The sequence below is a fragment of the Stylophora pistillata genome, chromosome 1, assembly GCF_964205215.1.
Source record: "Stylophora pistillata chromosome 1, jaStyPist1.2, whole genome shotgun sequence".
NCBI lineage: Eukaryota > Metazoa > Cnidaria > Anthozoa > Scleractinia > Pocilloporidae > Stylophora > Stylophora pistillata.
In genome coordinates, this window is record NC_142519.1 from 26,459,270 (window position 1) to 26,482,151 (window position 22,882).

The following is a 22,882-nucleotide window of genomic DNA, read 5'->3' on the forward strand; positions in this document are numbered from 1 at the left end:
ACGCGTTCACTGTTAAAGCATCCAGTTTTCAGCGTTTCGCAGGAAATGCCTCAGAAGGTAATTTGAACTCAATTCACTTACCAATACCAGGCAGGCCGTAATAGCTTTTCTGACAAATGATTGACAAGTTTAACACATTTGTCGATTATGGCAAATTTTTACCCGGGACAAATTTTGTCGGCGGTGCGTTTGTCGGCTTCGGACAAAATTTGTCCGAAGTCGCGACAAACCGTCCGCACTTGTGAAGCGCTGGTGATGACAGAAAATTTGTCTAAATAAACAATTTTGTCGCTAGTGCGGATAGGCCCTAATATTTATAAGTTTCTAAGTCATTCGAATAATGTCTGTACCGGCGCGCGACGTCATTTTCGAAAAAGTAAAGAAAGAGAAAATTGAGTGCCAAAGAAGGAAGGGGCGGGGGGGCGGGGGGAAGGAGGGGGATTTCACAAGAATATTTAGGGCTAATGCAGTGATCAGGTCGATTTTATCTTGACAGAACCAAAATCATCCGACTCCCCCCCCTTCTCTCCCTCTCTCTCTCTCTCTCTCCCTTACATCAAAACATTAGGAGCCGGTTATTTTAACGAGGTCTAACCCAAACGGCGGCTTTACACAAGCAGTGGGCTCTACGTATGCTCTTTATGAGGGTTGTTTCTATTTAATAAATGTCCTTCCAAAGTTAGATTTCGGTCCTCTTGACACCGTGCACAAAAATAAAAGTTCAAATAAAAGATTCAGCCAAATTCTGTATAGTTTTTTAGTTTTGTTAAAAAGCAGTTAAACTTAGTTTAAATAAGCGGTTTTCAGATTTCTTTCGTTAATGTGGCTTTCAAGTTCCTATGAAGACTTTATAAAACAAGTATGAGTCATTTCAATATTGTTTTAGAGTATTGTTTATCCCTTCACTGTCTCGGACAGTTACAAACTCGGTCATGTACAAGTATATTACGAAAACGCCATGTGTAACAATTCTACAACTACACCGTCACTTATTTTCAAAAATAGAATATCCTTCTTTAATTTTGATAACATGTTCCAGATATCTAGTATAAATTACAACTGAAACAATAAGTTAGGAATTTAACCATGTATTTTTAAATAGTCCATTGTTGGATAGCGATTAAACCGTACTTGGTAGAGTTGAATGGTTATGAAAGCCGGCAAAAATGGGAGAAGAAAAAGAAAAACAGTGTCGCAGGTTATGCTGGGATCTCACTCAGAACAGAGGATCTTGGTCTTCGTGTTCACACAGTGTGAATAAATACAGGGACAGAATCAAGAATTTTCCAACCTAGATTCAGAAAACCCTAAATAAGCCAAGAAATACTTTAAGATTAGTAAAATGTATTCAAGTTGTCTGACGCAACTAGAATACATTTATGAGAAGTTCTAAGTATTAAGTAATTTCAGCGTGATTGGAATTGTATTGGATGTTAGCTCGACCAGTTTACAATACCTAGACAAAACCATACAACATCAATATTCTGCCGGGTTTCACAACCATTACAGCACATTATTAACTATAGTTCAACAAAATCCTCAGCAGACATAACTGTTTGCTGAAACTGTCTAGTAATCAAGGGCTCAAGGATCGATCGATTAACTAAGAGTTAGATCAACGAGAGGCGTGTTGAAAACTGTCTTTGCCAATATGGCTATGCATAGCATCTTCTGTCTTATAGTTTAACTATAGTATCTAGCTATAAATAACTTTTGAAGTATTTGTATATTTATAAATAACATTTTCATTTTACACACTTTACCTTTTTTCTTAAGTAACTTTTTTTTTATCTATGTTTTGGTGATAAATAGTAAAGATAATTAGCGCGCTTCTACTCTATAGAAGGCGATGTGGTCATTCGTCTTACTAGATAAATAGGAGGAGTATGCTCCAGAAATCATATCAGTTACCGCATTTTAAGATTTCAGAGAGTAACCTAACCCGTCGCAAATTGTCCTTAAACGCTCTAAACATTCGACGAACGGGCGCCGCCATTTTGAAAACAAATGAGTAACCTGGTCGCACACGCGACGCTGTTCATGGTCAGCTGATGCTCTGAATACCGAAAAAAAAATGGATAAATAAAAAAGATAATCGATATTCGAGTTTAGAAAGCCGTTTTGTGTAGCTTCCTATTATTCAAGCAGACCATTGAGAGATGGAAGAAAGGAACGAGCCCAGATTCTCGAGAAAGATTCGAAATGGTGGTGTCCTTTGTTTCTTTTTGAAATCTCAAAATGCGACCAGTCTCACAATTTAATGCATACATTGAAATATCGGAGGTAGTATGGTTTCTGGAGCATAATTTTCTATTAAATTAAACAAGACAGAACGTCGACGATGACATCTTTCAATGTGTAAAGGATAGCATAGTTTCGATAGGTCTTAACCACGTCATCAGTAATCGTCAAGCTCTGGTGATAAAGATAAATATGAAAGAAGGCTTTTAGATTTCTACGTTGCAAACGAGAGGCAAAGAAGCTTAGTGTGTCAGATTTTGGGGTCTAAAGGTCATTAAAGGGAATAACTTGTTAAGTCTCTTTACCATTATTTTCCGTAGCCGCTTTCTTGCTTACGGTCTACGTAAGCAGCTACGGGAAAAAAATCTACGTGAAATTTGTTTATTTCTAAAGCGCTTTATTAAATAAGTATAACCTGCAGTATAATCTCATCGAACGAGCCTGCACTGAATCACAACTTTCTGACAAGTTATCAAGGTTTCCCACGGTAGTTGTCAGTGGGGACTACAGCAGAGCCCAGTAGGGAGTTTAAAATGTCATGACGGCGGCGCTTAGTGACTGAAAAAGTTAACTTTCTATCTTGTAAGCATTTTGCGCATATTTGCGCCGAACCTCCTTCTTCGAAGAGAAACGTGAATAATCCGGTGGCTAAGTACTCGTTCTCAGACAGTGAAAAAATTTTCGTGATTCCACATTATTTTGCTTTAGATGACCAGGAAATGTACAAAGTTTGAAAACGCACGTGTAGAGCTATTGTTTTGTCAACAGAACCTTTTGTTTCGCCACGTTCTTTTTGCTATCACCGTCGTGTTGTCCTCAAAGTCCGCAATCTTACAGTGACGTGAAGCCTTTGGATTTGCATGAGTGTTTAGGGCATAAAAATTTAGTTTTGCATAGGAAGATATACCACCTACCACATGGTTGCTATTGACGAGGGCATTTAGAAATACTCTAGTATAATCGTCTAGCTCTCTCTCTGTCTTTTGCTGAGGAGGGAGCAAGGGCAATCCCGAAACCTAAAGTAAAAAACAAAACAAAAACGATTTCACTCAATACTGGGATGTGAACGAAACTCTACTATTATTAAGTTCACTTTATTCTTACATTATGATATATCGCCAGGTAGGTACTGTTGAGCCAATGGCTTGTATCCTTGAGGACCTTTGCTAACAGAGAATGCTGATTTCCTTTTGTTTCTTCATACGAGTATGCCAGCGAGAGTGGGAAGACGAAGGTGGATAACTTTGTGTACGCAATAGAGAGGTTGTCTTTTCTTGTCTACAGAGCGAAAAAGCATGCCAATGATATTTTTGAATTTTTTACATCGATTAAGGAAGTATTTACAAATTTTAACTTATCACTACATTGCATGAGTTCTTTTTGTAAGGTTTATTTGAAGTTACGTAATTGTTTCTCTTTTAACTGTGCCAGCACGTGTAAAGGTAATCCTCCTGTCTTTTAGTTTTCACTTACGATGTCTATAATGTAAGAAAACTGTAGACGACAATGACCTAAAATACACAAACTTAGGACGTATGTACCAACTCGCTTCAGTTTGGCGTGAATTCAGTTGAATGTAAGCCTGTGGAGTATTCACGTGTTCAAAAAATTCCTGTTAAGGGTGAACTTTTTGGGGTTCTCCTTGTGAGTGATGCCCATGAAAATACTAGTGAGTTTGAACTTCACATCACGCGACACGGAAAAGTGGGTGACAGTTGTACTTTGGACACTTCGAAGAGTGAGTTGTAATATTTTTTTCTCTTATTTCCTCGCTATTTGAATGAGAAAACAAGTGATTTCAATTCAAACAGGGATGTTTCATTACCATATATAATCACTTACTTTAACTGTGTTAGATTTGCTTTCTTTGATTGGCGAATGTAGGTGCTTCAGTTGAAGCTCGTTATCAACGTTACAAAACTATTCACCTAACAATTTTTCAACTTGTGCCAGAAAACCACCCACTTCGCTCGTGGTTTCACTTGATTTTTAAACAGTTTATGACGTGAATTGCACTGTCAAGAAGATAATAGACTCCAAAAAGATGGAAGAGAATTGCTAACCAGTCTCATGATTTGCGCGCGCTTAGGCTGGAGACGTAAGCGACGATAAGATAAGTGCATTAAGCTCGATAGAGCACGCGTGCTTCCAAATGCACACACTTCAAATTTGATCCGACCAATCAAAAAGCGCAAATAACACAGCATGTTAAAATTCTTTTTATTTTTTCCTTGACGACCTGTGTTGGAGAGCTATTGATACTTACCGTATTGTCAGAGCATAACTGTGTGATTTCTTCTACTAGATATAATTCTGTTTCTTTAAGATCCCAATTGTTATCTATCCAAGGGTAGAGTTTTAACATCTAGGAATATTTGGAAGAGAAAAAATGATAGGTTTTCTAAGATAAGACCACTGAACTTAATCAACAGATAATTCAAATTAGAAAAACGTATCTCTTCTCCGTTTTTATGTTTTTGTTTTTTTTTTTTTTTGTTTTTTGTTTTTTTGTATTTCCTTTTCTTTTTATTTATTTATTCCGTTTCTTACCTGTTTAGTAGCGTTGGTTTGCCTTGGCAGCAGGACAGCTTTGACAATCACTTTTGCACTACTCAAGCGAGTCGTGGAAGCAACTAAACTTAATACTGTCATAATCATGGCACCGAGCAGGACATTGTAGTTCATTTCTAGATGAGCAGAGAAAGAAAACGCACAGTTAAATAACTTTCGTAACTCTTTTTCGTCGTAGCAGGAGTACGAAGAATTGCATCGAGATTGCACCGGAGTGAGTTGATCCCGAAGCCAGTTTGAATGGATTACAAGCGGTGAAATGATTTTCAAAAGCCTCCGTTTTAAAATGTCGACGAAAATATCATACGAAACCTTGCGACTCTTTTTAAAGTGCTTTTCATAGTAGTAATTTTAGGTACGTTCCTGTCTCATTCCAAATCAAAGTTGTAGTCAGTATTTACCTATCCCTTTAAGGTTTGTTGCTGTAGGCCAATCGCTCTGAATTGAATTCTGTCCTTGTTACAGTTACCCACTTCCCATATGGCAATCGATTGGAACTTGATGGACGGTCGTTTACACAAAAGCGAAACCGTGCTACTGATTACCCTCACTTTTTCTATTAAGGATTGCCGACAAGGAGATTTCCGTCACGCTTCTCCCTTGTTCTCTTGAGAAATCCTCTTTACTGAACGTGTCACGCGGATTTTGACCGTTTTTTATTATCACTCAGCAGTAACACTTAATACATTTGCGCTTATTAAAGGAAACAACAGGGGTTTAAAGGAAGTTGGATTTTTTTGAACATCATCAGCAAAAAAAAAATTCGGCTCGTTTTCTTTCTTTGCTTTGGAACCCACCCAAATTAGAAAAGGCAGAAAAAAACCTCAAAACCAACTTTTTTAAAAAAAATGCACCGCGTTTCAACCCAATGTATCGATTTTTTTGACACTAATTGACAGTTTTGTAACAATTTCGTGGGGGTCGCAAAGTTTATCATAATCTGTATGTTTATCTTTTTAAAACGACGTTCTTAAATGTTGGACGTGACGCTAGATCCCATGACATTGTTATTAAGAATTTTTTCACATTCTGGTAAATTCGTCAGGGTGCTCTTTGTCCTTTTTGCCGGGAAAGCCACAAAATGAAAGGCAAATCAAACAAAACCAAGCGAAAATTTTTAAAACAAAGCATGATCATTTCTGAAAACAATCAGTTTTTCTGTATTTCCACTTTATCAATAATGAATTGAGGAGCTCGTTCACAGCCAGGATTGTCACCTGCATGCTTCCAAAAGGTGAGGAACCAAGTACTCGTTTTCCATAGTCAAAGGAAAAACGGAATTCTGGGGAGGTGGAATCATAAAAGCGATAACTGTTTTCATCCTGTAGACTTATTGATTGCTGATTAACTTGCTTCCCACGTTCAAAGAAAACAAAACGAAGTATCCAAACATCGCATTACAATTTTCACGTGCAACCAGGTTAGGGTTCAGCAGTATGACAGTTGACCCATTGACTGTTAGACTGTCTGGCCATTAAACGATGGAAAAGCAATTAAATATCCATTTAATGAGCAATTTTTAGTCATCAGGTAAAAGTATGCTTTTCTTTATTTCAGTTTTTCCGACTTTAGTCAATAATGCTCTCCAAAATAGCCATTTATAATAAATAAATGAGTTTTGGATTTTATCCAGTGAACGATTTTTGTAGGCACAAAAGCGATAGACACGTTCGAGCAAAACAAACCTTTTTTTAATACAATATTTCATGCGACGTAAAATGCATTCCTCAAATTTTTATTGATTTATCTTGGCAAAAAAATGAAAACATAAACTCCCCTAATATCACATGAGTACATGTGGGTAAGTTGTTTGGTGTGTCCTATGACGTTCACGCGTCTTCTTGGAAAAATTGGTTGCCGTGCACGTAAATATTCTTTATATCAGAGATTACAAAGAGGAAAAATTAAGAATGAAAAGAAACAAGAAAATTTGTGTCGATAGGATGGGATCATCGAGGTTGTGTTAATACTTAAGGATATGAAATGTTTTCTTGTCGGACTGCTGCTTCTTTGGAAAAGGAGTTTGTATTTGGTATTTGTCACCAAATTCTTAATTAATCAATGATAAACGTTCTCAGTATTTATCTCCTTGGAGTTGTCAACCCGGTGTAAAAGTATTTTCTGTATTTTATATATATGTATTTTCCAACTATCTTTAAAGAAAAGCAAGCTCTTTAGTTAATTCACACCGGTTTGCAATGGGTAAAAAATAAAATTATATAACGGTTTCCAATGGTTACTAATCTCTTTATGGTCACTTTGCTGTAAGCTTTAACTCGGAGAAAAGATTTTCAAACAAAGCTTTCCCATTAAAATATTTAGTTGAGTATAGGTCAAAAGCATTCAGAGAAGTGTAGAATCAATAAAATTCTACCCAAACAACTTAGAGGCCTTCACTCCCTTTTGACATACGTTTTGGATACCAATCTTTATTCAGTATCAGTACTGACCAACACGAGCGAGCTACATTCAACTTTTCCATTAAAACATCTGGTGTACCAAAAATCTAGATGTACGCCTGGTGGTCACTGAGCCAGGGCGAGTTCAGTAAAGTTGAAAGTTTAGGGTCGTTTCCCCTTGAGCACAAAATATTCGGTTTGCAAACTGCCGTTGGCTAAGCCACATATCAAGACAAGCACTGTAACACGTTTCAGGTTTATCACCTGGTGCAAATGGCTCTTTTGCAACTTGCAAAGCCCTCAATGGCGACAGTTCAGTTCATTCAATTCCAGAGCATTACTCTTCGATGTTACGTAACGCAATTCTACCAGTGAAGGTCAAGCGAACACATTATTCTCTGGGGTACACCATAATTTTTCTCACGGCTATCAATTTTAGTTAGAAGCTCACAAGATACTCGTTGGCCGACCTCGACTTACGTACCGCAGAAATATGATGGATCACAAGATCCACACGAGAAAAACAAATTTTCTTTAACCGGCATTTGAAATGGGCAGCGATTTAGCCTCAAAACATCCGTCTTGGTGATAATTTGCGCAATATTGATGTAACCTTTGTAACCTTTCAACCAGAGGTACATTGTCTTTTCACAAGTTATTAAAACATATGCATTAATGGAAAAAAAATATAAACAGGACTGAATAACGAGGGACCATTTCCTTTATCATAGAAAAATGTTCACACATGAAAACAGAGGCAGACCTGTGAAGAAGTGCGTTTTGCAAGCTAACTTTGCGTATTGTTTCGTTTAGTGACTTATTATAAAACATATCACCAATTGAAAAGAAGGCCGGTTCACCAGCCCATCCCAAAGGTTTTTAATCCATAGTTTGATATGTAAAATGATGAAGCGTAGTCGAACCGGCTGTGAAGGAGCATCACTTAAAAATGTATATTTACAAGTGTGAGCACTTTTCTATGATAAAGGAAATGGTCCCTCGTTATTCAGTCCTGTTTATATTCTTTCCCATTAATGAATATGTTTTAATAACTTGTGAAAAGACAATGTACTCCTGGTTGAAAGGCTACAAAACAATAAAAGCTCTTTTTCCGGAAGTCTCTCCCCTAGATAAACCGTGATTTGTAAACAGGAACTCAATGGTGGTAAACTAGCACAAATCTTTTCCTTGCTCTGAAAACAAACATCTAATCGCGTTCTTCTTCTTTGACAGTTCTAGAGTGGTCCGTGGTACGAAACTTGACATTTGAGAGAAAATTTAACGATACATTAGGTCACCGAACGCCTGAAAGTATTTCCCTTTAACGTGAGAAATTTTGTCATAGGTTATCCTATTGGTGATAACGTATAAACGATGTCTAATAAGTGTTGAAAACTTAGTGGTCCATTTATAGTAGCTATCATCTATTTCTGTCATGACCCCTTTTAATCTCTTAATCTACTAATGGCTTCACTCTTAGCAAAACATTAGTCAGCGGGTGAAAGATCAGTTCCAATTTGGCGTGACGCAATTTAACACCACGGGAGATACCATGTGTACGCACAGCTACAATTGTTGGTATATCAATTGTATTGCGTCGAATTGTCATAGTGCCACATTAGACTAGCTGTGATATCGCTTATGAGCTCATATGTGCGTGTTATTTGAACGTTGATAGCATGCTATCGTGGTACTGATGAATATAAATGTCATTAGATAACTGACACGTGGCCTAAGGCGAATCGGAGATTTCGAATCTGCTTATGTTGTTAAAACCTGACAATCTCATTCGCCGCAAGACTTTTGAAGAGACTACCGATTTATGGTAATAACAAAATTTACAAGGGTTATTTTTAGAGAGAAACATGTTCGTATTGTAAAACTATCCATCAACACTACAATTTGATCGGAGCTAAACTCCTAGTAAGGCTTTAAAGGATTTCAATTTTAGAGAAGAGCGCGCGGATAGGAATTTTTTTTTAAGGATAATTCATTTTCATCTAACAGTAAGCAAAATTTCTCATGATATTTTTGCGACCTATATACCCCCAACTTGTCAATGTAAATTCAAAATAACTATTCGTGATAGGGAAGAGAGACCAAAGGCCAAAGACCAAAAATGGGCATTGATTATTTAGATGAGAAAAAAAAATGGGGAAGGATTTTTTTTTTTAGAAAAGCTAAACGGATTAAAAATAAGGAAATTGAACACCCCGAAAAAATTATTTTTCGCTGCTTCAACCTCGCCAGTGATTTTATTCATTGTATGCGGCAATCACAACTTACACAACGCAGGGGTTCGTAGCCGTAAATTCGTTTGGCCAATCAGCCTCGAGCATTGACCGCGCCCAACAGTCGCCTTACGCGAAAACATAAGCATGTTTATAAAATCAGAAAACTCGTCAGCAAAAAGAGAAACGCAGGTTTTCAAATTAAGACCTTGCCAAACAAAAAAAGATTACTTACACTTAAATCAAGTGTATGTATATCTGTAAATGTATATGTTATTTGGGTAATGCTATTCTAATCATTAGAGTTTTTCGTTGGAATTGAATTTAAAATTACAGTAAATCACTTTGAGCACTAAAATGAGCTTGTTGGTTTTTGAAATTCCCTGTAAAACAAAACATTTTCTGTTCAAAGTCTGACGGACTTATTTGTAATAGTTATCACTGTGTACTGTACTGGCTGGGGTGATATATTAACACATCTCCTTCTATGGATGCCTTATAGCCAAGCAACTCTGCAAATAGACTCACCTGAATTATGTTTTTGAAAACCGATATTGAGAATGACAACCGTGTAACTGAGAAAGATTCCGCTTTGCCGTGTTTTTCTTTCGACTTAAACAGAAACTACCTTTCTTAAATATGACAGTGAACCTAGGAATTCTTAGAATGAGACCTAACTCCAAGGAAGTTGATGTAAACTACTTTCTACAAACCAAAAAGAGGAAAAATATATAGACTGACCTTGGAAATTTATTGAACTCGAACACATTGACTATAGGACGCTTCTTATAAAAATATGGACTACGGACTATGGACTGCCGACGACCAGTAACTTCGTCACATCTGGTTGGCTCACCCGAGTGATAATTATGTAAATCGATTCTACCCTAGCACAGAGTGGCGTTCATTGCGCCACTCAGCATTCAGTTCAATCGTCCAATTTTGTTCTTCCTGTAAAAATCGTAAATTCATGGGTTTTCCCTCACTTTGAATTAAATGCAGAAAAGCGACTATTTGAACAGCCACTTATTACCCTTATGGCGCTCGTGTAAGTTGTTTAGACGTTTCCCAAATTCCTGACGATAATTAGATAAGGAAGTTGCGCATGTTTTTCATATACGGAGAGGTAACTTTGCTGCGTAAAAGCAAACGGGAAAAAAACACGCACCAAGAAGTAATGAAAATCTTTCAGAATGCATAAAGTAACTAGCTGGGGAGCTAATCCAAAATAGAGGAAGCGAAAATAAATAAAATCTGCTAGTTGATCGTCACAAACTCATTGATTGTGCTTTAGATTTTGGTTATTTTTAATTTTTTAAGTATTAACTTTGGATATCGTCGACAGTACTGTGGGGAGCTTTACGGGGGATCTCTGTAAATATGATCAAACCAGTAATGTGAGAACGAAGTATGATAATAGAATCTGAATTGCTGGGTAAATAAGACTATTGGATAAGGAAATTAGCGAGTTGTGGTCCCTTTTGTGATATCTAAGCCCGAAAAAGGCCGCACATGTATCAGCTATCTCAAAACTGGTGTGCACTCCTTATGTGGTACCTCTGTAAGAGAGAAATCGCTACTCTTTTTAAAATTCTCATGGGATCTCCTGCCTTGTCGTGCAATGTCACAGAAAATAATTTTAACAACAAGACTTACCGCGAAGTTGAAGAATGATAGAAATTTTACCACATGACAGCGGAATCCGAATGAATCAGCGGTTGAGCACCACAACTATTTTCTTAGCCCTTCTTTCTAGGTAATGTTAATTCTTGGTAAAGAAGTTTTTGTAGCCTTTGTCTCAAGCGTAATCTTTGACAACTAAACACCCATTGAATGTTCTAAGAATGACTCGCACAAGCGCCACGCTTTTCATGTGATTTCCTAGAATTCTAACCGCACGTGATGGAATCTCCATAAAACTTTAACTTGCAGGCAAGTCCCGCTTATTGTCCAATCAATTTGGATAATCGCCGGCTCTATCTTCCTGATCGCATGTTCACGAAACTATGTTTCTTTTGGAACAGAGATCGTGTCTGTATGTGGCTGATTTCATAATTCTTGAAGCCTTCTATTCCCTTTTTCTTCTCGATTTGAAGTCATCCCTTTCCCCCTCCAACGAAAAGAAGCGGCATATCTTGATCTAGCGAAGGTTATCCTCCCACCCCGTATTTCTTCTTTGAAAACCCCATATGTCCAGAATTTCGCATCTCAATTTGCCACAACAACATCTAGAAGTTACTAGATTTTAGATATGAAATCACTTTAATTGTTGAACTTATTAGAAAAATCGATGAAAAGGAGTAACCGCTCACCTTTTGCATACTTGAGGTGTAGTTGAACATGAAATTAATTCGACAAGAAACTTCAACATCCTCGGAATCATCATGCACATGAAATCTTCTCTGGGAGAACAATCGACAAAACTGACCTTTGTTTAAAAGCAAGGCAAAACGAATGAGTGCTTTTACGACTTGGGAATATGATCTGTCCTGCAGCCAAAGTAGAACTATATTTACCAATAGCCAGTGCTTTCTCACATGACGTTCTGCCTAGCGGATGACGTCCAGTTGCAAAGCAAATAAGCACAACGATTGTTAATTTACCGAAAATGTACGTGCTCGGAGCTAATATTTCCTTTTTTAACTTTTTACAAGTAGGTTGTAAAGAGACAACAGTTTTCTTTCCACCTCACTAAATCTCGAGGAAACTTTTCATGCAATTTAAATGAACAAAGGACATTGCATCGGTTTCTTTTTACAATCCTGATGGGCTTTTACTACGACAAAATGGACTCGAGAGTCCTTATTTTTGATAATCCTTTCAAAGAAAAAGAGATTTATCGTATACTCCAAGCACGCCGTTTAGATACTTTGAAAGTGTTATCAACAAGAGAAGACATTCGGGTCTTTTTATCTTGTTTTTAAACTTACAAAAGTAACGCTGTTTTAATGTCCTCAAACGAAGTAAATATATGGCAGTACATCGGAGCACGTGTTTTGCAATTTATTTGAATGTTATTTTTACACTGCAGTTACTATATTTTATTTTAGTAATTCTCTTATCCGAGAATAATTCACAAATTTTCTAATTTTTTCTAAAAAGTACGTGCCTCTTATCGCGTACATGCTACTTTGTACTTTCTTTAATCATTGTCTGTGTACAGAGTGTGCAATGAATAAGCTTTGACTTTAACATTTCAAATACCGAAGTCCAAGATAAGTTTGATAGAAAAAGGGTTGATGAGTCATAAACCTTTTTTCCACCAAAATTATTTTGGATCCCCTCTGAATTCTGCTACAATACTTCATGTGTTTAAGAAGCACAAGTTTCCTTTAAGCAGAGTTTAAGTAATCAGCTCTAACTCAAATTTTAGGAGACTTAGATTCCAGACTTTATTTTAGATTTTTACTTGAGTGACATTAAGTATTGACGATGCTAGTTTCAGTTAATCTTCTGCCTTATTCTCTCATTCCAGATACTTTATGTGGCTTGACGCAGCAGACGGGTGGACTTTTGAGAGACCGGACTTTATTCCCGCATGTACTCGTGCCGTGAAAGACATCGGATCTTATTACGCGAGATATTCCTCAGTTTTGGTAAGAATCACCCTCTGTCAGTATTAAAATTCTCTTTAAAGCATTTCCTAGAACGTCTACTCTACAGATATTTGACGGAAGGAAGTGCCAACTTCGAGGGTTTCCGATATTTCTCCATATCCTTATTCCGTCGCGTAGAATTCCTGTTCCCGCGCGGTCAACCAAAAATTTCCCGTGCGGGAGTGGGCTAGTAAAGTGACGTCACGCATCCCTTTTACCCGATTGGTTTGTTTGTCGGCTGTCTTCGCGCGAGAAGTCAAGAAGGATTTAGGGCCTGATTACATGAACCGGGCTGATTTCTTTTGTTTTCACGCTTTGGCGAACACCAAAACAAAAGAAATCAGCCCGGCTCATGTAATCAGGCCATAACTCAGTATTCCTGTTTCGAACGAGTTGTAAGCCTAAGTATATCAAGGACACCTGAAAAATGGCTCGAGATAAGCGCAGCGTAAACTTTTATGCTGACTACAGGCGGCCCAAGCTCACTACTAGAAAAGCGGACGTGACTCTTACCGTGTTGCGTAACGTTTTATATTTATAAAGGTTTGTATGGGATGTTATCGGTTTGCCTTAAAAGAGAGAAAAAAATGTCTTGTTTTGAAATAAAATGGGCTTACCTTATTGCCTTGTTGTTTTCTTTGTTGATTCCGAGTGTCTCAGGCCATTTTGAAGCGTTTTCGGCGAGTTAGCGCTATGTTGGTGTTCAACTGCTAAAAGAAAGACAAGGCCGGAAACCTATTTTAGAAGCGTCCGTCGCCCGAAGCGAATAATTCCGCCAAAAAATTACCACCAGTCTCGATTCCTCCAGAAAATCAAAGCAGAGATGTTGCAGTTCCATTTTTCATTCACTCGATCCACAATTCCTCCCACAGATCTTTCACTAGCGATACTTTTATCTCCAGATCGATCGGCTTTCCAATTTCGAATTTGGCTGCTTGAAACGTTCGCGGCCCATTCGCCGATCGCACAGTATGTTGGGTAACAAAAATAAGTCCGGCGAGGGTAGCCAGCGGCCTGCAGTCCAAAAACAAACCCGTTAGCTCCCCTGGTCCCCTCGAGAGGTTTTGTCAAGACCGCATCGTTTTGATCGACCAATCAACATCGAATGGAAATGTGTTTACTAATTTATTGTTTTTGGACTGCAGGCCGCTGGCTATCCTCGCCGGGCTTATTTTTGTTACCCAACATACTGTGCGATCGGCGAACGGGCCGCGAACGTTTCAAGCAGCCAAATTCGAAATTGGAAAGCCGATCCCATACAAACCTTTATAAATATAAAACGTTACGCAACACGGTAAGAGTCACGTCCGCTTTATTAGTAGTGAGAAAGTCAGAAAGAAAGAAAGTCTCACGCACTCTAAACAACAAACGTGTCTAGTTACAATGATAAGGTTGAGATCGGACGTCAGCATTATCAGGCGCTTCTGGCAGCCGCTTCAGTCCATGTAACGATCTCACCTTCCCTCCCATCCCACCCTAGGGGAGGACATCCACCACACAGTAATCTCGTGCGTGGGAAATTAACGTCTCCTACCCCTAACCCTGCAGGAGACGGGGCCTACGGTTTATTCGTCCTTATCCGAGAAGACTTGATATTATAGAAAGGTAGCAAATTCTCCTCACTTATTTTAAGACCATGAGTATTTGTCCGGCCGGGGCTCGAACCCTCGACCTCCCGCACAACGCAATCCGGCGCTCTAACCAATTGAGCTAACCGTGAGCTTGGGCTGCCTGTGTGCTGACTTGAATAAAATGTCGATGGCGGATGTCCTGGATGTTGGGCCAGAAAAAAAAGAAAAGGAAAACGCTGAAGGGTGTCTTCAAGGCTGAGCGGTTGGTGGCGGTAAAGAACACAAAGGTAAGGATATCGAACGATTGCCATAACAAACCTTCATAAAGCTGGAATAAAAGCCATCAAAATATCGACAAAAATTTACTACTCTAAATGGATTTTTATTGTAGTCTGAGAAGCCTGTTTATCTGATCAAGTGGCGAGGTTGGGGGTCCGAACACAACACGTTCGAGTCAGAATCGCACATTTGGATAACGATCTTTCAAGGTAAGTCCTGCTTTAGACGCCAAAGGGGTTCGACACGTTCCCTTTCAGATATCTCTGCTCGTAATTTTTAAGTGAAAAGCAAAATTTTAATGAAATTCTTCCGATTCCTGGTAGACCACCCGGCGCTACCGTTGATTATTTCATGCGCAAGCATTTAGAGAAAGTAAATGTTTTTATTCGGAGGAGATTTTCGCATGTATCAAACTTTCTTCCACCGGATTAGCTTCTCGCTGTTAAATGCATGCCATTTTTTGTCCAGCTATTTCAGAAATCCATCTCCCCCACAGGACGTGCTTTTGCTGAGAACTTCGAGAGACTGAAAAGTACCATCGAGAGTGCACTTTGCAGCCCCAAAGGGTATGGTTTTTCAGTCGTTTTGGTCGTAAACAGGGTATTGATTTTGGCCACTTTGGTCAGAAACAGGGTATGTTTTTTGCACTTTGGTCTTGAAATAAGTTTTTTTTTTTTTTTTTTTTTTAAAAAAGCTTCTTTTTCATATTATCGATAAGACCATCAAATATAGTCCTTCACAAATAATGTTTAGATCAACTGCCTTAAACAGGGTATTGAATTTTAGGTAAGGTCATAAATAGGGTGGGGAAAATCACAGGGTTTGTTCATAAATAAGGTAAGGGTTTGGGGAGTGGGCTGCACACCCCCACCTAATTTTTCTGGCAGTTCTTCCTCCCAGGCCTCAGGTAGAGTTACCATTTTGCCATGCCATTATATCTGAAGTGATGGGTTTGTCTAATTTAATTTGAAAAATAGCAACTAGTTCTTTTTTTTTTTTTTGCAATTTCTTGAGGTCACTCAGGGTGTAACTTTCACTGATCTGATGACAGCTGTTGTTTGCAATTGAAGTAGATGTACAGGAATTTCAACAACCTGAGGACAGCAGTAATTCCTATGTGGAAAGAGCTTGTGATGCTTCTGCAATAGAATTTTTAACAGCATTCTTAGCCACTAGACTCTTTCCCTGTTCCCAATAGATGTCCCTCTTTTGGTAACTTCTATGTTTACGGGAACATCCCTCATGCTCCAAAACCTCTATCCCTTTTTCTACCAGAAAAATCTGGCAACAACTATCCCATTGAGCACACTTTCTTTGAAAGTATTAATACATGTCATCATTTTTCTTCTCCACACCTGCAAAATGACAGAGAAATAAAGAGGACAGATTGAAAAATATTGATTACCAGTGGATTAAAAGTGTGGCACTTACATTGTACATGTTAATGAAACTTGTAATCCTTGAATACAGGTATTTTCGCATGGCGTATGTAGTAGAGATGTAGCTATACTATGATATGCATACCCTGGCCAGTAAATGACTTGACAGATCCCATTTCTTGCAGTAAATCAGGAAGGTGGCATAACATAATGTGTATGTAAGGTGTTATGGGATTTGCTTTGGCTTTTCAAGGCCCTCTAATTTCAAACTGCAAAGCAGAAGAGCCCATTCTTTTACCCACAGGAAATAGAATAAATATATATAACTACATAGAAATAAATATTTCAGTCAGAATGTTTAATTGCAGCTGGCACTGAAAGTAGACTGTCTGAATATATTGATGACCATATTATTACTTAGCTTGGGAAATCCAGGCCATCTTTCTGAGACGGACTCCAACTTCCAAATATGTCATAAAGTTCTTTGAAATCCTGTACATAATAAACAGATGCAATATTTCAAAAAATAAATAAACAAATAACGATAAAAAAGCAGGTAACAAATTGAAATTCATGCAAGATTTAGAAGCAAATCAACTCAAAACAGTATAATTGTACTTAATTTCCACAATTTGGTCAGCTGTTCACAAACCTCAGGAGGTAGAAAGGAGAAGAATTTAGAGGGGAGGCTTCTTCACAGTTTCTTCTTTTCATTTCACATAAGAGATGTCCAGTCTAAATTTCCTTGTTTGACTGTCCAAATTGACAGAGATACACCACACTCTCTAACAGCTTCAAGGAATGTTTTCAGATGTATTCCCCTTTGCTCTTTGCTTAATTTCTTGAAATCATCTTTCTAAGTAGCAACAAGATCTATTCTTTATGTTCATAATAAATGAACAAGAAATTAAAGCAGACTGCTGTTGTTCAAATTTGCTTTAATTTACATTGTAGACTTTACACTACTGGCAAGTCTTTTTTATCTTTAATTCATTTACCTCATCCCAGCTAATAACTTCATGGATAATGCCCTTCTCTAGAATATCTGTAATCTGCAAAACCATGTGGAGCTCATCAATCATGAATCTTTCAAGTGGTACGTCAAAAAGAGGCGGTGTGCTGCATCCAGGATCCTTATACCATCCAGGGTTTAAATTGTGTTTCAGTTTCAAGAAAAAAGTCAAAGGCTTGGTGAAGTCATTCCTATAAAATAATAAAATTTAAATATGAGTGTTGCAGTTGTTGAGGCCCATATGGTAATTGTGTGTATGGCTACATCCAATGATTGAGAATTTATTGTGTAAGTAAGTATTTACTGATACAGTTGTATTTAGTTTTTGTTGTTATGTAAATCATCATTTTAAGTAAATTATGTATTGTCACTGAAAAGCTCCACCATGGAAGTGTCAATAAAGTTATTGTATTTGACTCACAGATATTACCGTTCTTCATTGCTACATGTACACCAAACACATGAATGTTTACATGTTGCAGCCTTCATACCCATACAGAGTAGAAGAAACTGGAGGAAAAAAAAGATATGTAACAGTAAATTATTAATTTTTACTGAGAATGCCTTAAATTGAACTTGAAAAACTTGCATTGCAATATTAATAACATTTTTATTTGAACAATTTTTTACCTTTTTTTCTATGCTTGAATTAATGATGAATTGATTGATAATATACAATGAAAAGTGAACCAGATTTATAATATCTGGCTTTTTAAGGGGGTACAGGTAAAAAAAGGCATAAACCACATACATGTATGTGTTCCTCTCAAAAAAAGGTGGATGGAAAATAGTTATGTCTGGATTTGTTAACCTTGTAGTCACCATCAAGATAGAGCTGGATTTTCAGTTGCTTTCCATCTACCCAAGGAGTTTTTCTTTTGAGAGGGAGTTAACTTCTTCAATGACATTTTGGAGGCTGGTTCTTAAAGTATCATAGTCCCCCTTACATGCAACCACTGAGATTGTATGACTTCCTGGACAAATTAAAGGTAAACAAGGTTTATTTTGTAATAAATGGCATTCCCTTCATAAGAGATGCTGCCAAATGTGCACATAATTATATTACCTGAACTAGACACGACAGCCTAGCGATCATCCAACAGTGGGAATGAAAAAAACAAGGCCACTGTTGTGGGTTAAAGCAGCCCCATCCCCACTTAGCTTTGACCTTGTGAAAGAACATTAAACTAGTCTTTTAAGTAACGTCTTCCTCGGATTAACAGTGGAAATACGAAATGAATTTTGTAATGGAAATAATATCAAAAGATATGGTAATATTGAAAGTACCTTGAAGACTTTATCCTCGGGAGCTTCAATGTTATCGGCTTCAATCTATTTCGATTGATTTCTTCTAATTCTGTATTTATCATGGGTTAGGTAACCCTTTCTTTGGGGCGTTGCATAGTATGTTGTTACAATTTCTTCATTAGCGGTAGGGTACCTACAATATTCGAGCTGTTGTCATTTATATTCATTCGTGTCTTACGACCGTCCCCACGCCCTCGAAATTAAATACCCAATGACTAGGGATTGTCAGTTTCCCTTAGAAGTAGCTTTTTGCATATACGAACATAGTTAAGATTGTTTTGTGGAGTGGTTTTTCTTGCTTTATCATCATTTTGTTTTTTACATTTCCGAATTTTCGTTCCGTTGATGTACCATTCCTATTAATTGTGTTGATGAAGGCATAATAAAGAGGGCCGCCTAAATATTCGCTTGAGCGGGGTAGCTAATTACAGGATAACTTTCTTTCTGTTGTCTGTGCCGCGTGGCTCTTTCCTCGCGAAGAAGCATGTTTCTTTGTGACAAGTTTTTCGCTAATTGCGCGTGCTTCGCGCGAGTACAGTCGGCATTGCCGATATCTTTAGTGTATTCAAATTACAATCGATCGGTAACTGTCGGCCGATTTCCGCCGATCAGGTCAGCATTTGGTCGGAAAAATAACGCGAAGTACTGGGAACAAGGCAGGAAATTTGAAAGAAAAACAAATATGGCGGCTGTAGTCGAAGAAATGTGGCTATCAAAACACGCTTTCTCATGCTTTTTCTTTGCGAGGAAAAACCCACGTGGCACAGACACAGCAGAAAGAAAGTTAAAAAACACAAGTTACTCAGGTTCCCGCTTTTAAAGGTTGTGATGGCTTTAAAGAGGGATAAAAGGCCTAAATATTTCGAGTTCTGCCCACAGCAGGATCGACTCTATTTTGGTGAGGCTCTGGCTAGTGAGATATTCCAGGCGTGGATTCCATACGATTTCAGGCATGAAATGGCCGTTTTTATGGGCTAAAAACCACAACAAGCGACGGATGTGAGAACAGTACGAGGGAAGAACCGTAATGTCGAGGTGATCGACATTTATTTTCAGGTGCTGCCCATAAGAAAAGCGTCAGTGTCTCGATTTTATTCATGCCATAACTTACCCACATCGATCGAATGCGCACATAGTCTTTATATTTTCGCCATATTTAAAGATTTTACAGTTGACTGAGTCGCCAGTGAGGCCTGTAAAGGTCCCGGATGTGACCGGAGATTCTACGCGACAGGATCCACTTCCTTCCTCTATTTTCTTAAGAATTGGCACTTGTCTGTTGCCTAATTGAATCTTGGTTTCTTTTCTCACTGAAGTATTAAATTGTAAAGAATAATTCCAAGCAAAGTAAATGGTAAAATAGTTAGCACGTAGATATATAGGACTTGGATGTGTTACAGAAGCCCGTACTCAACGACGTGTTTTTTTGTTTTGTTTTGGTGGACATTACTGTCCTGTATATGGGATGTGATTAATTGTCTTGGAAGGAACCTAGAAGAATTCGAAAACAAAATTAATTCATACAAGGTCTCTTATCGTATTCGCTCTTATTTTAGAAAGAAAAACTCACTTATGCCTGAAAGATTTTTAAGAAACCATCTCTCGACAGCCCGAAACTGTTCAATCTACTACTTTTTGTGAAAATGCATGAAGCAAGGAGGAAAATGCCCTATATTTTCTCATGATGCCATTGTTTATACGGCCCAGCTTATGTTTTTGTCTAATATGTATGTTTGACTCCAACGTACCTGCTTGAGTAAAATATTTTATAGACCTAACGATTTATCATCCACATGTAGAGAAAGTTTTGAATTTAAATAACGGACCAGTTGATAAATATGTCTTGAGCACCATGGGATTTACAGTATAGGAAACAAACTACTTTTATGCGACATGTACTGAAACAAACCTACCTCAGCAGTTTCGAGTTACGGTCATACTTTCACTCCCTTAGTTGATCAAAAGAAGATCTAACCTTTTCCTACCAAAGAATGTATTTTCCACTGTGAATTCATTGCACGTTCAAGCTGAGGGCGAGATTGACCCCCGCTTCGTCCGGTTGTCAGGTGTGCTTTTCCATTCAACTAATCCCAGAATCTTTAATTAGGCTTGAACCAAAGATTCAAATAATTTGTTCAGAAAACAAGAGGATATCGTGAATTTTCGTCCGGATCTGCTAAAAAAAGTAACGATTTACCCTAAGCGAAACACCTGGATGAGAACTTACTTCATCGACTAAGCGAGAGAGAATATTACGTCTTACTGTTAAGTGTTTGGAAGTGATTTTCCTCAGATAATCCTGGGAGGTAAATCAAGTTTTAAATACCTTAAAAGAACAAATAATAAGAATCTCGCTCATGAAGAAGACCAAAGTTAGTGTTCACCGGCGTAACTAAACAAAGTTATGAAAAAATATGCTTCTGCCTTCTAAATACACCATTAGTTGTTGTTTTTTATTTTACGTAGTCATCAGCATGTTCGGTGGCCTTTCAAATCATCGCGGCTAAATGCACCCAACAGTCAAAAATGTTTTTTAGAAATTTCCTCCCAATAGTAAGGTTATCTAAAAAAACAAGCGATTACAAAAATCATGTTGCTTTCCAATTGTCCGAACATGCAAATCGGGCCTACCTCATAGTTGCAATATTCTCGACAATCTAACAGGTTTTTTCTCAGTCAAACTCTCAGCCAAACTCCCACAGAAAATTTCATGAAAACCTAATGAGAACACTCGATGTCTGTTTAAAAGTATTGGCGCTTCTACAAATCATTTTGGTGTTGAAGTGGACCGACTTTATCAGCCTACGCATACTAGAAAATCGTTCGGTTCTTGACTCTTATTAAAAAAAAATCAGGCGCAGTCTTAAATAGACTACATGCCGGTCAGTCAAAGGTAGAAGAAGATCGTGCAATGCTAATGAGGGTTTTGATCATTTTGAATGTTTTATGTGGACCAAATTCCACCCTTATGCATAACTAGGAAATGCCACGAAAACATAGCTACTTTGTGGTGTACCTCAACCAGTTGATCTCGTAAATTAGAAAATCAGTAGAACTGTTGTGGAATCGCTTGACACTTCTAAACAAATACCTGATAATCTTAAGAAGTTTGAAAGAACCTTTCAGGTCTGGTGTGCCCTAGCTAGTTGATCTCGTAAATTAGAATTTGTGGAATCGCTTGACACTTTTGAACAAATACCTGATACTCTAAAGCTGTTTGTAAATAGGCATGGAAATTATTCAATCGAACTGTTATCGTTCCATTCGTTCAATTGCTTGATACATGTAGAGTTATGCCTTAGGATGACTTATTTTTTTTATTCTCAACACTTCATGCCTTAATTTTCTTGCATCTAGTTACGTGTGGGCGATGGGAAATCGTGTGCGATATGTAATTTCACAATAACAAACTGAACTCAACGATAAGGCTTGTCTTACATCAAAAGCAAGTAAATGCGTGGCAACTTAGACAAGACACTGAGTCTGGAAGATTTTTCAACATGAGGAAAACTGAACAGATACCTATAACTAAAGATACAAGTTCAAATGCAACTTCAAACAACTACATGTGTAGTAAATACCTTTTTATTCCATTACAAAGTGTTCTTCTCTTCGTTACGGTACATAACACTACTTCCTGAGAGAAGAATCTGTAACACGTGTATGATCATACAGTGGGAACTCGACATGGCGCCCATTTCCAGTGATGTGCATTGGAAAAGTAACTGATTTCCAAGGACATGACCTCGTTGTTCTAGACTTCTATACATTAAGTACATAGGATTTCCAAAACTCCCATCAAGATATCTTAGGCATATTTCGTGCGAGGCGGAGGAAGCGTTGAATTTACTACAGTGATCAAAGTACAATTTTGTACACGTGTGCATCGTGTGGCGCGTGATGTGATAAGAATGCCACCCTTTTTTTAGGATATGTACCCCTATACTGTCTAAAGTATCTCAGATTGCTCGAGCAGTTTCATCATATATTAAGGAGAAGCAAATAGTAAAAAGTTCTGAACATAAACAGTGTAGGATTGTAAATGTACAAAATCTGAAATGATAGAAAAGTGTTCAACCTCCCTTTTTGATAAGCGAAACTTTCAGGTATTCCAAAGAAAAATCACCCAATAAAGCAGAAAGCTGAAATCAGGATAGCTTGCAACTGTCTTATCCAATTTGACATAGAAATTTCAATCAAAGAGCATGAAAACTAGTGAAGGAGAGAGATTAAAGGGAGTTGGGGTCAAGTAAAGAAGGCAACAGACTGGGACCGAAACCACATCATTTATAAAA

The 22,882-nt window shown here is 37.8% G+C and overlaps 3 protein-coding genes across 10 annotated transcripts; 1 reads left to right on the top strand and 2 right to left on the bottom strand.

Annotated features, from left to right (window-relative positions):
- Window positions 1-989: 989 nt before the first annotated feature.
- Window positions 990-13,982, bottom strand: LOC111320634 (uncharacterized). Of its 3 annotated transcripts, none has more exons than XM_088746902.1 (6): window positions 13,656-13,982; window positions 4,792-4,928; window positions 4,508-4,606; window positions 3,346-3,519; window positions 3,156-3,257; window positions 990-2,415 (listed from the first exon to the last, which is right to left on the bottom strand). In XM_088746902.1, exons 2-6 carry the CDS (start codon window positions 4,924-4,926, stop codon window positions 2,314-2,316), a joined length of 612 nt encoding a protein of 203 aa, XP_088603028.1. In that variant the 5' UTR covers window positions 4,927-4,928; window positions 13,656-13,982; the 3' UTR covers window positions 990-2,313. The 3 variants fall into 3 exon arrangements, with proteins under 3 accessions (XP_088603028.1, XP_022779019.1, XP_022779018.1); XM_022923284.2 differs by lacking the exon at window positions 13,656-13,982 and adding an exon at window positions 11,099-11,337; XM_022923283.2 differs by lacking the exon at window positions 13,656-13,982 and adding an exon at window positions 5,214-5,544.
- Window positions 13,983-14,351: 369 nt separating this feature from the next.
- Window positions 14,352-17,701, top strand: LOC148741850 (uncharacterized). Its single transcript, XM_088746903.1, has 3 exons — window positions 14,352-14,896; window positions 15,001-15,097; window positions 15,357-17,701. Exons 1-3 carry the CDS (start codon window positions 14,804-14,806, stop codon window positions 15,398-15,400), a joined length of 234 nt encoding a protein of 77 aa, XP_088603029.1. The 5' UTR covers window positions 14,352-14,803; the 3' UTR covers window positions 15,401-17,701.
- On the bottom strand, window positions 15,550-22,486 carry LOC148741851 (uncharacterized). Of its 6 annotated transcripts, XR_015995999.1 has the most exons (5): window positions 17,710-21,324; window positions 17,266-17,470; window positions 16,920-17,123; window positions 16,685-16,759; window positions 15,550-16,243 (listed from the first exon to the last, which is right to left on the bottom strand). XR_015995999.1 is itself a non-coding variant. In XM_088746901.1 (4 exons), exons 2-4 carry the CDS (start codon window positions 17,772-17,774, stop codon window positions 16,983-16,985), a joined length of 411 nt encoding a protein of 136 aa, XP_088603027.1. In that variant the 5' UTR covers window positions 17,775-17,789; window positions 22,169-22,486; the 3' UTR covers window positions 15,550-16,982. The 6 variants fall into 6 exon arrangements, 3 of the variants coding, with proteins under 3 accessions (XP_088603027.1, XP_088603026.1, XP_088603025.1); XR_015995997.1 differs by having other exon boundaries at window positions 15,550-16,759; XR_015995998.1 differs by having other exon boundaries at window positions 16,685-17,123; window positions 17,710-21,323.
- Between the last annotated feature and the right edge of the window lie 396 nt (window positions 22,487-22,882).

Bases quoted from the DNA above. Each gene is read 5' to 3' on its own strand.
- LOC111320634 (XM_088746902.1), bottom strand. From the start codon at position 4,926: ATGAACTACAATGTCCTGCTCGGTGCCATGATTATGACAGTATTAAGT. The intron at 4,607-4,791 runs GTAAGAAACGGA...AAATATTCCTAG, and splicing joins AAACCAACGCTACTAAACAG to ATGTTAAAACTCTACCCTTG. The intron at 3,258-3,345 runs GTAAGAATAAAG...TTTTTACTTTAG, and splicing joins ACCTGGCGATATATCATAAT to GTTTCGGGATTGCCCTTGCT.
- LOC148741850 (XM_088746903.1), top strand. From the start codon at position 14,804: ATGTCCTGGATGTTGGGCCAGAAAAAAAAGAAAAGGAAAACGCTGAAG. The intron at 14,897-15,000 runs GTAAGGATATCG...TTTTTATTGTAG, and splicing joins TGGCGGTAAAGAACACAAAG to TCTGAGAAGCCTGTTTATCT. The intron at 15,098-15,356 runs GTAAGTCCTGCT...TTTTTTGTCCAG, and splicing joins TTGGATAACGATCTTTCAAG to CTATTTCAGAAATCCATCTC.
- LOC148741851 (XM_088746899.1), bottom strand. From the start codon at position 18,104: ATGGTGACTACAAGGTTAACAAATCCAGACATAACTATTTTCCATCCA. The intron at 17,471-17,709 runs GTAATATCTGTG...ATTATTTTATAG, and splicing joins ACATGTAGCAATGAAGAACG to GAATGACTTCACCAAGCCTT. The intron at 17,124-17,265 runs GTAAATGAATTA...GTTGCTACTTAG, and splicing joins AAGTTATTAGCTGGGATGAG to AAAGATGATTTCAAGAAATT.